The 17,058-nt window shown below is 43.1% G+C and overlaps 1 protein-coding gene and 1 long non-coding RNA gene across 3 annotated transcripts in view; one reads left to right on the top strand and one right to left on the bottom strand.

Annotated features, from left to right (window-relative positions):
* The first annotated feature begins 617 nt into the window (after positions 1 to 617).
* Positions 618 to 17,058, top strand: part of LOC115091331 — a 99,742-nt gene continuing 83,301 nt past the window's right edge. Inside the window, exons 1-3 of the long non-coding RNA XR_003856675.1 lie at positions 618 to 810; positions 1,597 to 1,904; positions 2,723 to 2,860. This is a non-coding gene — a long non-coding RNA (uncharacterized LOC115091331). The remainder of the gene's footprint in view (positions 811 to 1,596; positions 1,905 to 2,722; positions 2,861 to 17,058) is intronic.
* Positions 960 to 17,058, bottom strand: part of HAL (histidine ammonia-lyase) — a 63,353-nt gene continuing 47,254 nt past the window's right edge. For both annotated transcript variants that reach the window (XM_029601563.1, XM_029601564.1), the window contains 4 exons: positions 14,792 to 14,926; positions 2,919 to 3,027; positions 2,737 to 2,806; positions 960 to 1,474 (listed from right to left, as the gene is read on the bottom strand). In XM_029601563.1, coding sequence (XP_029457423.1) covers positions 1,337 to 1,474; positions 2,737 to 2,806; positions 2,919 to 3,027; positions 14,792 to 14,926 — 452 coding nt within the window. In that variant the 3' untranslated portion in view covers positions 960 to 1,336. The remainder of the gene's footprint in view (positions 1,475 to 2,736; positions 2,807 to 2,918; positions 3,028 to 14,791; positions 14,927 to 17,058) is intronic.

The following is a 17,058-nucleotide window of genomic DNA, read 5'->3' as shown; positions in this document are numbered from 1 at the left end:
GTTACAAGGTGTTACCGTTTTCTGAGAGGGGGGAAAAAAAGTTACTTTAGTATTCAAAGAAATAAATAGTTCCCCCGACTCCCCCCCCATCTTTCACCAATATATTTGCAGGTAAGGCTCGGACAGCCTCTTAATCCGTACTCAGTCTCACTCTTACGCTGTCAGAAATGCTCAGAGCAGCTTTTTGGGCTGCACGATGTAAACAGTGAGGACACGGCCATGCCCCTGCCACATATTAGAAATATGAAACGTAGCTGGGCAGCACACAAATCGCCATTCTTCTACAAACCTGTTCATAAGAATATTATAGCACTGTGCCTGCTCATGCTTACCCATTTGCAGCTGTAACACAAAGGGCAAATGTGGAAAAAAGAAATCAAATCTACAGCAACCTGTAAGACATAATTTACTCTGCTTTGTATCATGCAAGGTATCCTTGGGGGCACTTCTATTTTTTTTTTTTTTTTTACAAAACAGACCACAAAATGAAACTAAAGGAAACGGTCCCAGGCCCTCTCTTCCCCTTAAGGAAAAGCCCTAGCAGTGCTAATTTTAAAAAAAATATATTAAAGCTCCCTCCCCCGATTCATCTTACTCTCTGTGGAATCCCTGAAAGACAAAGGAGACAGAAATAAGGTGGCTGCCGCCATTTTGTTGCGCGGGGGTCTCTCTGCACCTTCATACATCCGAACAACAAAATGGTGCCAGCCTGAGAGCCAACCGGTGCCATTGTGAAATGGCTAGCTGGTAGGGCAGGACCACCTGGGGATCGCTTCTACCCCAATGGCCTTCGAGGACCCCCAGAAAGAGGTAAGTTGGGTCCGGGGGGCAGGAGGGAATGCAGATAGGCCTGTGGAGTGCTTTAATTTTTAAAAACTTGGTGATGCTGCCATTTTTTGTGTTAGGTAGGGCAGGCTGGGGCTGGTGGCTGACATGGAAAATGAAATGAAAACAAAATATTGTTGGTTTTCTTTTGTATTTCAAATGAAATGAGATGAACTTCAAAGGAAACGGCGTACCTGGTTTTTAAATTAAGTCCATGCACAGAGAATTGCAAACCCTTATGCACAATTTATGCTTAAGTAATAGGACTTACATTACAGTGAAATAAAAAGTTTGGTCATTGCAGCATTCAATCAGTCGCAAAAGTGATGAAGAGCGTGGACTTAAATTTACATGAACAAAATGTAGACAAGAAAAAGTGTCATCTCATTTTTTGATACATATGCTTGGAAAAAAAATTACTATAAAGCTGATATGTCCATTTCACTTTAATTTTGAAATTTTCATAGAAATAACTGTGGCCAACTATCCAAAATAAAGTTGAACTAATTAATTACATGTCCTCACTGTGCAGGTTACAGTTCGTCATTGTCAGAGAGTCCAGTGAAAAGGCTGTGGGTGACACGGGTCTCGATTCTGGAATGTGCTCCATTCTGTATTTTTCTATGTATGGTTCAGCAACGTTCCATACCTACCAGTGAGAGAGAGAGAGAGGAGTGAAATCGATAGCAAGCATAACGTTTTTTTTATTGTTAAGTCAATCTTTGTGTAAACCATTATCCACTTTCCCCCTCCTCGCAATTTTTCTTTCAGAGCACTCTGGATCCAACCACAGCTTCTACATACATAGGGGACTCTTTATCAAGCCACGATGCATGTTACCGTCATCCCAAATACTTAGAGCCAGAAGTAGACCCCATAGTATCTGCCTAATAGTGAGCCAACAGCAAGCATACAGACATTATTGGAGCAGGTTTCATCTTCCAGTAACAGAACTGCCTTCATGATCCTAGCAGGGCCACTTTCCAAATCTGAGCACATCGTCCTCTCGGATCTTTTCCACCTCCAGAAACTCATCCAACCTCCTCCAGAACAGCTTCCACTGACCCCAGTGTAATAAGGTAAGCTCGGCTGTGCGTACAGGTTAGCTCACCTCCATGCAAATCCCATGTTAATGAAGGCATTAGCTGTTATTCCCCAGTGCAGGGATGTGGGTTAGACATTTTATCTTGTATTTGTTGTATGCAACAGCTATGAATCCTTGAAACACCACCATACTGGTTTGAGAAGCAGTGGTTCCATAGTTTATATTATTCATCAAAAAGCAAAACTAAAAAGGTGCAGGTTTTCATGCTTTTCTCATTACTTGAGCAGTCTTTTGTGTTACACCACTCCACTTCTTCTTTCTTATGGGCTTCCAGCTTAATCAATAGCTATTTCTGCTGGGGCTACAATCCCATGAACCTTCCTTCACAAATAACTTCGATTTTTTTTCCAGTTATTAACCTTCTCTCCCATTTAGTTCAATCATTGCAGCTACAGGGGGGGTTCCAGCTCCCTCCAGAACCCACTACACATGAACCCTACGTTTGACCACTAGGTGTCTCCATTGTGCCACAGCTCAGATTTGCTTCTTCTGCTGCAAGATTTTAAGTCTACTAAAATCACCATTGCCTGAAGAAGGGACCCTGCTAATCTAAAAGATCTAATCTCTGTCTAACTTCTGGGCTGTGGCATTCTTTTAACTAATTTCCTTAACTACAGTGCGACGCAATTCAATTGTCTGCAGATCCTAAATTCTACCAGTAAGGCATCTGTAACTTATGGTCAAGGGTACTCCCATGTTTTTCTCATGACAAGATAAACATGTAAAGACCTTATTTCTTTTTAAATTGACCAATTTTCAATGGGTGACCTTAACAAGAACATTTATCTACAGTAAACAGCTCTTACCTTTTGGTCTACAAGCAGCCTGTGAGCTGCCTCAATGTCTGGAGCCATGAAACGATCCTTCATCCAAGGCCTGAGCAGAGGCAAACAGAGAACATTGGACAATCATTAACCGTCTCCAGAGCCGGTAGGTCTTCAAAATTTTGAACTCGGAGGTGGGGGGGGGAATGTTTATTTGACTTTACCTTACAACCGAGCGCACAAGGTCATAGACTTTCTCCAATGGTGTTGTAGTTTTAAGGGGGCGTAAAAATTCAATGCCCTGGCAGGCTGCAAGAAGCTCAATAGCAAGCACTAAGAGGAAATCAAAAGAGAGGAGATGTCAACAAGATAAATGTGATAAAAATGCCATCGGATGACAGTATCATTTAGGTGTCCAATCAGATAAACCTGGGCTAATAACGAACCCTACTCTGTTTAGTACAATGATGTTACCATCACTCTCTGATCTTGGGATACTGACGAGGTTTTGGAGAATCCTTTGCAGGTGTGTTTACAAACATGCTTTAAATTGTCTTCGGAATACAACTGCATGGTGGTATTTAATCTGTCATGTCTCATTTGAAAAGTATCCCTTTTGAAGTCAGACATTTTGTAAACCCCCAGATTCTTATTACAGAAGTTGTTGGTTTTGCAATGAGATTTGCTGTACAGAAGTACGAAAAACTTAATTTTCCAACAGACATTTTTGGAGTTACACTATAATAACTTCCTATGTTGTAGGGTAATTTGAGTTTAACTTGATAAGTTTTCACTGTGGGAACTATTTTGGTGTTGTAAGGTTTAGTATAACTATAACTGCACTAAACAGATAGACCAATCATGATTATCTTAACAAGATTAAAAATCTTATTCTCTTCTATGATAGAATTAGATTATGAAAATTCATGGATTTGAAAGTGGTTCAGAGAGGGTGACAGAAGTCCTCTACTTAGATTTAAATGAGGCCTTTGACTTTGTTCTACACAGGAAGCTGAAAATCAAGGCAGGAGTGGATGCTAAGGTGATAAATTGAGTTAGAAATTGATTGAGTGATAGGCAGCAGAGGAAGGTGGTAAATGGCATCCATTCCAGGGATAGACGCTACCAGTGGAGTGCAACATGGAATAATTCATATTCTAATTGGACCAATATTTTTATAAGTGATATTGCAGAGGGGCTAGTAGGAAAGACTTGTCATTTTGTCGATAACATGAAAATCTGCAACAAGGTGGGCCCTCTAGATCACATGGAAAAAGGAGAAGTGATCTAGCAAAGCTTGAGATGGGGTCACTTGGTAATAGTGATCATAACATGATCAAACTTGAATTAGTGAACTGGAAGGGGGACAATAAGTAAATCCACCGCTCTAGTACTAAAAACTTTCAAAAGGGAAAGTTTGATAAAATGAGAAAAATAGAAAAAAACCAAAAGGTGCAGTTGCAAAGGTTAAGAGTGTACAACAGGCATGGAAACTGTAAAAAACAAAACAAAAAAAAACCCCCATCTTAGACGCACAGTCCAGATGTATTCCACACATTAAGAAAGGTGGAAGGAAGGGCAAACGATTGCTGGCATGGTTAAAAAGTGAGGTGAAAGAAGCTATTTTATCCTAAAGATCTTCCTTCAAAAATTGGAAGAAGGATCCATCTGAAGAAAATAGGAAAAAGCATAAGCATTTGCAAGGTAAATCAAATGCAAAACATTGATAAAACAGATTAAAAGAGAATTTGAAAAGAAGTTGGCCATAGAGGCAAAAACTCATAATAAAAACTTTAAAAAATATATCTGATTCAGAAAGCCTGCAAGGAAGTTGGTGGGACTGTTTAGATGATCAAGAGGTTAAAGGGCACTTAGGGAAGATAAGGCCATCGCAGAGAGACTAAATTTTATTTATTTAATTTATTTATTTATTTATTTAATTTTATATACCGGCAACCGTTTGCACATCGTGCCGGTTTACAAGTAACTTACAACAAAAGATATATAGGCGTAGCCTTTACAGAGAACGGTGTATAACATAAATGATTTCTTTGCTTCGGTGCTTACCGAGGAGGATGTTGGGGAGATACCCATTCCAGAGACAGTTTTCAAGTGTGACAGTTCAGATGAACTGACCCAAATCACAGTGAACCTAGAAAATGTAGTAGGCCAGACTGACAAACCAAAGCTTAGCAAATCACCCGGACCGGATGGTATACATCCCAAGGTTCTTAAAGAACTAAAAAAATGAAATTTCAGACCTATTAGTAAAAATTTGTAACCTATCATTAAAATCATCCATTGTACCTGAAGACTGGAAGGTAGCCAATGTAACCCCCATATATAAAAAGGCTCCATAGGTGATCTGGGAAACTACAGCCTGGTGAGCCTGACTTCAGCAGCGGGAAACATTGAGGAAACTAGTATAAAGAACAAAATCATAGAACATATAGATAGACATGATTTAATGGGACACAGCCAGCATGGATTTACCCAAGGAAAGTCTTGCCTCACAAATCTACATTTTTTTAGGGGTGAATAAGCATGTGGCTAAAGGTAAACTGGTAGATGTGGTATATTTGGGTTTTCAGAAGGCATTTGAGAAAGTCCTTAGAGGTAGATCTTTAAAAAGTACGCCGGATTTTATAAGATACGTGCGTAGTCGAGTGTATCTTATAAAATCCGGGGTCGGTACGCGCAAGGCTGCCCAAAAAACGGCAGCCTGTGCGCGCAGAGCCACCCAGCCTGCCTCCGTTCCCCTCTGAGGCCGCTCTGAAATCGGAGCAGCCTCGGAGGGAACTTTCCTTCCGCATCGCCCCCCCTACCTTTGTTGGGCAAGTTACGCCTGCTTGAAGCAGGCGTAACTTGCGCGTGCCACCTCACATCCCCCGGCACAGGTCGCAGTGCCGGGGGACTTGGGAGCGCCCTCCCACCCCTTTTAAGAAGCCCCGGGACTTACGCATATCCCGGGCTTTGCGCGTGACGGCGGCCTATGCAAAATAGGCGCGCCGGCGCAGGGCTTTTAAAATCTAGCCCTTAATGAGAGGTTTCTAAGAAAACTAAAAAAAAAAAAAAAAAAGACATGGGATAGGAGGCAATGTCCTTTTGTGGATTGCAAGCTGGTTAAAAGACAGGAAACAGAGAGTAGGATTAAATGGTCTGTTTTCACTGTGGAAAAAGGTAAACAGTGGAGTGCCTCAGGGATCTGTATTTGAATCAGTGCTTTTTAATGTATTTATAAATGACCTGGAAAGAGGTATGATGAGTGAGATGATCAAATTTGCAGATGAAACAAAATTATTCAGAGTAGTTAAATCACAAACGGATTATGAAACGTTGCAGGAGGACCTTGCGAGGTTGGAAGATTGATTAGGCTTCCTAATGCAGATGAAATTTAAGGTGGAGATGCGCAAGGTGATGCATATAGGGAAAAATAACCCATGCTGTAGCTACACAATGTTAGGTTCCATTTTAGGAATTTTCCACCCAGCATACAAATCTGAGTGTCATAGTTGATATTAAATTGAAATCATTGGCTCAGTGTGCTGCAGTGGTCAAAAAAAGCAACCAGAATATTGGAAATTATTAGTAAGGGACTGGCAAATAAAAAGGAGAATGTCATAATGCCTCTGTATCACTGAATGGTTATATCACACCTTGAATACTATGTGCAGTTCTGGTCACTGCATCTAAAAAAAAGATATAGTTGTACTGGAGAAAGTACAGAGAAGGGCAACCAAAATGATAAAGGGGCTGGAATGGCTCCCCTATGAGGAAAGGCTAAAGAGGTTAGGGCTGATCAGCTTGGATAAGAGATGGCTGAGGTGGGATATAATAGAGGTCTACAAAATCATGAAAGGATTTGAACAGGTAAATGTGAATCGGTTATTTACTGTTTCGGATAATACAAGGACTAGGGGCACTCCATGAAGTTTAGCATGTGACACATTTAAAACAAATTGGAGAAAGTTCTTTTTCACTCAACTCATAATTAAGCTCTGGAATTTGTTGCCAGAGGATGTGGTTAGTGCAGTTAGTGTAGCTGGGTTTAAAAAGGGTTGGATAAGTTCCTGGAGGAGAAGTCCATTACCTGCTATTAATCAACAGGGAATAGAAACTGATTTTTGCTGGCATTAGTAGCATGGGATTTAGTTAATGTTTATGTACTTGCCAGGTACTTGTGACTTGGATTGGCCACTGTTTGAGACAGGACCCAGGGCTTGATGTACCCTTGGTCTGACACAGTATGGCATATTTTATGTTCTTACGAGAAATGGTCAAAAGTTTGACAACTAAGATATAATGCCAAAAATGCAGTCATGCATTTAGGCTGAAGGAATGGGGGGAAGCAGTACATGATGGCGGGAGAAGTAATGATTTTAAGATTACCAAACAGTGTGCAACAACATGGTGAGAGCCATAGTAATGCTGCAGTGCAAAAGAAGAGATAACCAGCAGAGATGGTAATATTTCTATACAAATCATTGCTGGGTCCCTCTTTTTGGCCGAATCTCTAAAAGGATTTTCATTTTAATTTCGTTTGTTTAAATTTACAGTCTGCTCCACCATAATACATGCAGAACGTAGGTTAACAATGTAGACTGCAGAGAAGAGGCAGTCCAAAGGAAGGCTAATGGAGCCCCTGTTCCAGTGCTTGAGCCTACGCGGGTCCAAGGCCAACACTTGTGTTTTCTTCACAATCTCGCCGGCCCGGGCTGTCAGGTTCTTACTGACAGGGGGAGGCAGTGGTGTACCTAAAGTACTCGGCACCCGGGGTGGATACTTCCTTTGGCGCCCCGTCCCCCAGATTCACTTCTCCATCTCTCTTCCCATCCCCCCCCCCATCATCCAGTGATCTCCATTCCCCTCTCTCTCTTGCACACAGGCTCCCTCCATTTCTCTCTCTCTCATACATACACACCCCTTCACACAGCTCCCTCTCTCACACACAAACATGCACCCTCCCATACACACACAAACTCACTCTCACGTCTTACCCCGCTCCCCATCAGAAGCCCAGCAGCAGCTTTCTCCTTCAGCCCTCGCAACAGACGGGGACTCTTCATTTTTCTTGAGGCGGCACGGGGGCTGGTGCAGCTCTACTTCTTGCATCTGAGGTGGCGAGGGTGGAGGGCAGCGCTGTTGCTCTTCCTCCTGCTTCTAGCCATGACTGCATGACCCCTTCCTTCTTCCTGCCCGCACAGACCCACCACTTCCTCTTCCAGGGCACGGGAAGAAGAAAAGGCTCTGCAGTGGCCCTTGCCAGACCCGTGGCACGCAAGGGGCCGCCTAGTGCTTCCACCGCTCGCGGCCTGGAGGCCTCCCTCTTCTTCTAATCTAGCGCAAGCAGGACGGGCTGCGCTCACGGCCGCCAACCTCCCGGTTGTCACTGGGGCGGACCGCACCCCCCTCCCTTAGTACGCCACTGGGGGGAGGAGGAAATACTGCCAAGGTGTCAGGGATGACTGTATTCGACTTTTTCTGGGGAGGTCTTTCTCCGCTTTCAGTGGGAGGAAATGAAGTGCCAAACAAAAGCCTTGGACACTTGAATTGTGTGTCCAGACAGAACTTTAATATAGCAGCGGTTCAAAACAAAATAGTGGCACTTAACAGCTGTTTGTGCCAAGAACTGATGTGTATCACAATTCTCCCACTTCCTTATCTGTGCAAGTGTCTCTCAGTGATTGGGCCAGGGAGAGAACCGCGCCCTTCCGGGCATGAAAACACAAGGCTTCCCACAGGGTCACGGCTATCGTCGTTGGGCAGAAAATCCCTTTCCAAAAAGACTGGCAGACAAAAAACACAAACAGGGTCTCGGTCGGTCCGTGCACAACTCTGACTTGTAGCTCCCTTCCTAGGGAGGCAAGACTCCAGCTGGGGGTCTCAGGTGCAACAAAGTTCTTACTCGCAGTTCTCTCCAGGTGACACACAGGATCTTTTGGAGGGAAGATATCCGGCAGCAGGGAACCAATCCGCTCTTCTGGGTTCCCCCCCCACAAAAGGTCAGGAAGGTTGGCCTCAAAATTCTTACCCCCAAATCCGCAAAAGGAATTCTTCACTTAAAAATCCCAAAACTCGAGTTCTCTTGCAGCAAATCCCCACTGGCTACCAACCCGGATTGTGGGCTGGAGCGAGCAGAGTCTTCCCGATGCTTGCCACCCTGGTAAGACACTGTCCAGGCCAAGAACCAGGGGTTTTACGAAAAGAAGAAAAAAAACACTCCAAAAATCAGCAAAATCTCAAAAACACACTTCTGGAGAGAACCCAACTAGAGAGGGCATCTCCCACCTCCCCTGGATTCCAGAACGTGCAGCCAAACCTCAAACAAGAAAAAAATGTTTTGCTTCCTCTCAATTCTAAACCAAAACTGAACTGCCACACCTTTCAAAGATTGCAAGCTGCTTTTATTCTAGCAGGGGGCTAGCCGAGCAAGAAGCCACGGTGAGATTCCTGTTCTGCAGTGTGCAGGCCCTCCCTCTGCTAACTCAGAAGGGTTCCAAAACTAGGCCCATACATAGCGTAGGGATCCCAAGGGGTCCCCATACTCCTAAAATGGTCTACACCATACGCCCTATGAGGGGAGACTTCTGGAAAGGAAAGGAGAGACACGATCGAGGAGTTCAAATACCTCAAATGTAGAAATAAAGGAGTAGCAGCCTAGGGGTTAGATCAGTGGGCTAAGAACCAGAGAAGCCAGGGTTGAAATCCTACTGATGCTCCCTGCGACCTTGGGCAACGCTAGAGGATGGGAATGAATAAAAAAGCTTGGGGTAACCTGCACAGAGCGGCAGTTACTAACCTTAACAGAAATGTGGGGGAACCGCACGGAGCGGCAGTTACTACCCTTAACAGAAACGTGAGGGCAGCCCGCACGGAGCGGCAGTTACTACCCCCTTAACAGAAATGAGGGGGTAACCCGCACGGAGCGGCAGTTACTACCCTTAACACAAACGTGAGGGCAACCCGCACGGTGGCAGTTCTACCCTTAACAGAAATGTGAGGGCAGCCCGCACGGAGCGGCAGTTACTACCCTTAACAGAAACGAGGGGGGGTAACCCGCACGGAGCGCAGTTACTACCCTTAACAGAAATGAGGGGGTAACCCGCACGGAGCAGCAGTTACTACCTTAACAGAAAGGAGTGGGTAACCTGCTCGGAGTGGCAGTTATTACCTTGGGAAGCTTTCTGGGCAGACTGGATGGACCATTTTGGTCTTTTTTTCTCCATCATTACTATGGTAAAATCTCTTCACTTCCATTGCCTCGGTACCAGGACTTAGGGCCTGATTATAAGCATTTCTCCATAGATCCAGAATGGGAAAAAAATCTTTAATAAATGACCCCCTTAAAGTGCAGGCCCTCTGAGTAAATACATTCAGGCACAGAAGGTAATGTGCCTTGAGCTACCAACGAAAAGGCATGAGCTAAATCCAAATAAACAAACAAGAGGCAAACATTTGCATTGGAAAGGAAGCTCTAGACCAAGGGGATTGTGGTGTGCAGGTGAAAGAGTGCAGACACAAGTAACATAAGGACATTTATTTTTTTGGTTTGCCAGTTTCCTTGTACGTCCAGTGAAGTAAGAACCAGGGCTGGGAATCTGGCACCATGAGCCCTCATTCACACTACCCAGGGATTTTTTTTTCCCTCAATTCTATATCCTTTCCCAACTTACGTTTAGTCCACTTATTGCAGCGATTGGTCCTGGGCCAGGGGCCATGCACCAGGGCTTATTTGGGAACCCTGCAATCATTCAGTCATTTGGTGTCACCCTTAGGCACACTGACCATGACTCCTCCCCAATACTGATCACCACAGCATCCCCAGCCACAGGCAACCCGGGCAGCAGAAGACACCCCCCCACACACACACAAAATTGAACCAGGGACCTTCCGCATATCAGCGCACAGCGCTTAAGCACCCGAGCCACCAGGCTAGCCTGAAGTATTTCATAGAAAGATTGTTGAATGTATGGAACAGCCTCGCTCCACTGGAAGATGTGAAGGCGAAAACAGCATCAGACTTCAAGAAAACATTGGGTAAGCAGAAAGGCAGATAATCTGCAACTGCTATCCGGCATAGTTTAATAACGTGTGTTTGGAGTCAATGATTTAATTTTTGAGGCCTCATGGTAGGTGAACCAGGCAACAGTTAATTCCTCTTGGGGATTCAAATTTAAACACATTTTTAATTTTTTTAATTTAGTTTTTTATATTCCACTTTTCATAGATACTTCAAAGTGGATTACATGCAGGTACTGTAGGTATTTCACTATCCCCCACAGGGTTTACAATCTAATTTTGTACCTGAGGCAATGGAGGGTAAAGAGACTTGCCCAAGGTTACTTCCCTCTGATCCCGCAACCACCTTCACTCAGAACGGATAATAGCACTTAATGCAATGAGATCCTGCAAATAGATACCCTTTGAAATACAGCAGTTAAGAGCTGCGTGGCTGTTGGCAGCAGGGAAGGCCCTCTTGGCCTATCCATTCCGCCCTGGCTACTGTCACCATACTCCACTCCGTAACAAAAGGAACTGGGAGGCAGTTCCAAGTTTTAACTTTTGCTCACATTTACAAACAATTTTACAGTTCAGATGACAATTCTGGGGATTACAGCCAGTAACCACTCGCCTTTGCGGAAGTGACGCTACCACAGAGCCAAGGGTTTATTGATCTAAGAACATACAGAAGCACAAAATGAGGGAGCTGGTGTGGAGGGGGAATGGGAAGCCCTAAGGTTAATCCACTAGAAAGGGACCCAATTTCAGGTTGTTCATTCATTCTAATCGAGCATTTATCCAAGGTGCTGGATGATTAATCAGGCATGCATACAACACAGTGCTACAGAAGGGGGCAGAAGCTTGTGATTTTTTTTGTTGTTGTTGTTGTTGTTCTGACCAGCGAGTATATTCTTCCTAGAGTTCTACAAAACAAAGCTATTGGTTCTCAGCTGCTTAAAACTGGAAAAATTGCCCTCGGTGTGACTTTCAAAAGCACACAAGGAATCACTTTGAATAGGAGGAAAAGCTTCAGATGCCTGATCTCGGCAATAACTGCCAGTAATCAGCAAATTTTTGGCACCATCATTAGAAAAAAATCTCCTTAATAAAAATGGTATATGTAATTTTTTTTTTCTTTATTGATATATTTTTTAGTGAGCAGCATAATTCTTTAAAATATTTGAGACAAGTGCACAACTTAATTGCAAATCCTATATTTGCCAAACATTTTGTATTGAAGGTCTTAACTTTGAAATTAAATGTTCTTGTGCCTGTTGAGCTCCAATTTCTATAAATTACAATAAAGCCATATTTATTTATTTATTTAAAGTTTTTTTATATACCGACAACCGTTTGCACATCGTATCGGTTTACATATAACTTGTGACTATTCGGCAGTGCCTTTACAAGGAACAGGAACTATGCGTACAAGAAATAACAAAATAACCTGGAAAAACTAGTAACTAGTAACTATTTACAGGATTCAATGGTAAATAGTCCATAAACCGATTAGAAAAGGAGTCCATAAACTGATTGAGGATCTGGGTAGGCAAAGAAAATTACAGGATTTGCGATTGAACAAAATGGCAACAGAAGGATGTTCCTAAGGTTTTAGTAGGGGGGGAGAGAGGAGCGGGATGAGTAGTTTAACTAGGTATTAACACGAGGGGAGGTAGAAGCATATTGTAAAAGGTAATACAAATCCCAAAGGAAAGAATCGGTTGCCAATTATAAGACCTCATATAGTTTAGGCTAATGAAAGTCACTTATATCTACTTTTTTTTGTGACAAGTAAATGTCAGTACAAGTGAGTTAAATACCCGTATATTTTTTCTAATCAGTGGTCTTTTTGCAAAATAATTTTTCTCTTCTCTTTTCATTAATATTATTGCAAGATAATTTTTCTCTTTTTCTGGCATCCCGTCCAACACTGTCAGCGTGTTGCCCCAAAAGGCTGCATCAGGGAAAAACCCTCAAAACGACGCTTGGTATCAAATTGTGCAAACTTCTAAACACTACATCTCAAATGTTTTAAAACATTATGCTGCTCACTAAAAAATATATATCAAAAAAGAAAAAAAAACAAAACAAAAAATTATATATACCACTTTTATTAAGGAGTTTTTTTCTAATGATGGTGCCAAAAATTCCGATTACAGGCAGTTATTGCCGTAATCAGGCATCTGCAGTTTTTCTTTCTATTCAAATTGATTCATTGTGTGCTTTTGAAAGTCACACTGAGGGCAATTATTCCAATTTTTCGCCTTTTTGCACTCAGTGTTTCTCCTTTATTTTCTTGAATTTTCAGCTAATTAAGCGAGCGAACCCCCCAAAATAAAAGAACAGACGAGATAAGTATTTTTATATGCTAACTTTGACTTCTTGCTGTGTTTTGCTGCAGAAACTGTGTGTTTAATACTGGACTTTAAGGTATATCTCTTCTGGATAAATTTATTTTATTTATTTTTAACTTTTATATACAGACATTCTTGCATTAAATGCAAATCATGCCGGTTTACAGTGAAACAGAAAAAGCAGGAAAAAATTCCTTAGTCGAATACAATGAAACAGCTTAGTTAAAGGAAACATAAAAATAAATTTTTACATATACACAAAGGTTTGCAAGAAGGGGTGCATAAAGGGGAGAGCCCCTTTGTCGCGCGCCTTTGGCGCACGACGCCTGGTGTTGAGGCTGTCTTAACTGCCTAACAACATAACCTAACTGCATAACATTTATAAATATTTAACATAACATAACATAACATAAATATTTCAGTAGCTAAAAAAAAATAAAAATTAGACCTTATGGCAACATCTGAAAATAAAGTAGTCCTTTGTTGCAGCTAGAAACAGCCCTTTTTTGATAGATTTAAAAAAAAAAAATGCTGTCTTCCAGCCTGTTTATTGCAAAAGGACCACTGGGCTGTCTTTAAAAGTTCTATATGAGATTTCTCAAGATTAGCAGGGGGGTGGGATTTATCACCATCATTAATTATCATTCATATATTCATAATCATTGTTTTAATCACCAATTCATCACTATTATTCAATTCACTATTATTCAATCAATATAATCAGTATCAATATTTATATAATATCAATCATCAGTTCATCAGGCAGACCATTGAAACCCTGCCCAACCCACCCACCCTGAGTTGCAAGTGTGCTCTTACTGTGGTCTATATATAGTCTTCGTGTTTGTGTCTATATTAGTTCTCCCTCTCCCTTTCTCTCCCCTTCATCTAAGAAACAGGGTACATGTAGAAGTGTCAGACCCTTTCGTTTAGGGATTCACTGAAGCCAGGGTGGCTTTCTGGCCTGTTAATGTGATTGATCTGTCTAGATGAGTCAAAGCTATTTACCTATAATTTAAATGGGATATTTTGGCATATTCTCTTGTTTCCGAATATTCCCAAAAGTTTATAGTATATGATAGCAGATAACGACTGCAGGGCCCATTGAGTCTGTCCATTTGCCCCTCCTCCACCAGCTGCAATACTGCAGACCCCCCTACCTGATCTCTGGCTTCTGACTTCCCCAGCAATCCTCTCTGCTGATCCCATACATTATTGAATTCCCGTATTGGTTTTTATGTAAACCTCTATTCAAGGCCTATTCCGTGGATTCGCCACCCATTCTGTGAAGAAATCTTTTCTTGTGTTTACTACTGAGTCTGCACCCTCTTTCAACCTCAGACCATGATCCCTTGGTCCTGGAACTTTCTGATTCAAAAGGGATCAACATTGTCAGCAGTCGCCTGAACACAGCAAATCATTCTCACACAGCAAAATAGCAACTCTCTGTAGTAAAGATCTGCAAGGGGAAGGTTACAGAGCGGAGCTTTGCAATATTATGAAAGTCTGCCATCACCGTTAACAGAACTTAGTCAATACTGTGGAAAATAGTTGCAAATTCAATCGTACTTGCAACATTAAGGAGAATTTTGCTTTAGTGGATTGACAGCCAGTGTGCACACTGTAACTCATTACCTGAAGGGGGTCAGAGTACACAGACAGACTCTCTTCTTAAACATTTTAGGGATAGTGGACACTTTAAATTGTACAGCCATCTGCTGTGGCATGTGTCTGGATCTCACCTTGCTCGACGTGTTCAATGACTCGCAGGGATTTCCTTGCAGCCCATCCACCCATGGAGACGTGGTCCTCTGTAGCAGCGCTGGTGGAGAGAGAATCCACGGAAGAGGGGTGGCACAAGGCCTTATTCTCAGAAACTGGAAAAGAAAAAACACTATGATTTTTTTTGATTCATTTTCAGTTTACATAGGGCCTGATTCAAGCCAGCATATACCCCCTTTCTCCCTCCCCCCCCCTCCCCCCAAACGGACAGCTTACATGCTAGCTTTCGGGGAATGGGGGGAATCAAATCTCAGGGGAGCAATGTGTGCCGCAAGAAATATTGACGAGATATTCCTTGTATAAACACAATAGGTTTAATCCAAAGCAAGTTAAATGCACATTGAGTTCAAAACAACTTATGATATTTAAATGTGCTTTGGGAATCATCCATAATGTTTTTCCTTTGCCATTCACTAACTTTTCCTATAAAGGGACATCAGTTTAAATGTCAAAATTGGTTTTGCAGAGAAAAAAGCCTTAGAGATATACTGATATCTATAGATAGAGATAGATATATACGGGCGGATTTTAAAAGCCCTGCTCGCGTAAATCCGCCCGGATTTACGCGAGCAGGGCCTTGCGCGCCGGCGCGCCTATTTTCCATAGGCCTGCCGGCGCGCGCAGAGCCCCGGGACTCGCGTAAGTCCCGGGGTTTTTTGTCGGGGGCGTGACGGGGACGATCGATGCGGCGTTTTGGGGGCGGGACGCAGCGTTTCTGGGGCGGACCCGGGGGCGTGGTTTCGGTCCGGGGGCGTGGCCGCGCCCTCCGGAACCGCCCCTGGGTTGCGTCTCGGCGCGCCAGTGGCCCGCTGGCGCGCGTGGATTTACTTCTCCCTCCGGGAGGCGTAAATCCGTGGACAAAGGTAGGGGGGGGAGGGCGAAAGAGAGTTCCCTCCGAGGCCGCTCCGATTTCGGAGCGGCCTCTGAAGGAACGGAGGCAGGCTGCGCGGCTCGGCGCGCACCGGCTGCCCAAAATCGGCAGCCTTGCGCGCGCCGATCCTGGATTTTAGAAGATACGCGCGTATCTACTAAAATCCAGCGTACTTTTGTTTGCGACTGATGCGCCAACAAAAGTACGCAAACGCGCATTTTTTAAAAATCTACCCCATAGATTTTAATATGTATTAGAACAGCAGTCATTCCCTCGGGATCTGTCTGACAGATGGTGAACTTCTCATTCTGTGGGGATGTTCAGGTCATGACCCATATAGCTGTGGTTCTCAACCATGCTTTGGAGGCACACATAGGGCCTCATTTTCAAAGCTGCTCGCACGCGATACCAGGATGGGGGCGGAGTCGGCCCCGGAAGAGGAGGAGTCGGAGCGTCATAGGGCCCGACTCTGCGCCGACGCCGCAGACAGCGAAAAGGTAGGTGCCTTTTCGCTGCCTATTTCGCTCCCAATAGCTACACCTCCTATGGTGGCGCTATTGGGTGCGAAACTGGCAGCGATCGCACCGCGATGGTGCGATCGCTGCCGGCTAACGCAGGCCCGGCCCCCGTTTCGGCCCCCCGCCCCTCATCTTCTAAAGTATCGCAGGCCTGTGATTACTTTAGAAAATGAGGCCCATAGTCTTGTTATCAGGATATCCACAATGAAAATGCATGAGACAGATTTGCATTCAATAGGCCTTCAATGTATGCAAATCTATTTTATGCATATTCATTACCAAAATACTAAAAACCAGACCAGCAAGGTGTGCCACTAAGACAGGGTCAAGATTTATTTTATTTATTTATGCATTTAAAATCTTTTATATACCGTCGTTTACTAATGCACCATCACAACGGTTTATATATAGGCACATATATTTAGTTTGGTTACAAATATATTTACAAAGTGCCATTACAATGTCAGTACATATATATAAAATAATGTATAAGAAATGTGCCATGGATCTAGTCCACGTATTTGACTATTATGGTAATCATACAAGGGTTATGCTTAAGTTGGAGTTCTCTAACTTAATTATTGAGTATAAAACAAAAGTTGTGGGACCACTCATCTAGGTAACCTTGTTCTGAGTTTTTTCATTCTCTGTTCTCACTGTGAAATCCTTTTCTGAATAGCCAGGTTTTTAAACTTTTTTTTGAAGATTTTTGGATCACTCTGTAATCTTGTCTCTAGTGGCAATGTGTTCCATATTGTTGGAATGGCCAAGGATAGTGCTCTCTCTCTAACTTGTGTTAGTTTCGCTGTTTTTACCGATGGGATTGTTAGTAGCGCTT

Source organism: Rhinatrema bivittatum, chromosome 4, assembly GCF_901001135.1.
Source record: "Rhinatrema bivittatum chromosome 4, aRhiBiv1.1, whole genome shotgun sequence".
NCBI classification, from domain to species: Eukaryota; Metazoa; Chordata; class Amphibia; order Gymnophiona; family Rhinatrematidae; genus Rhinatrema; species Rhinatrema bivittatum.
Note: the sequence above shows the minus strand (reverse complement) of the source record. Positions and strands in the feature narration are given on the sequence as shown.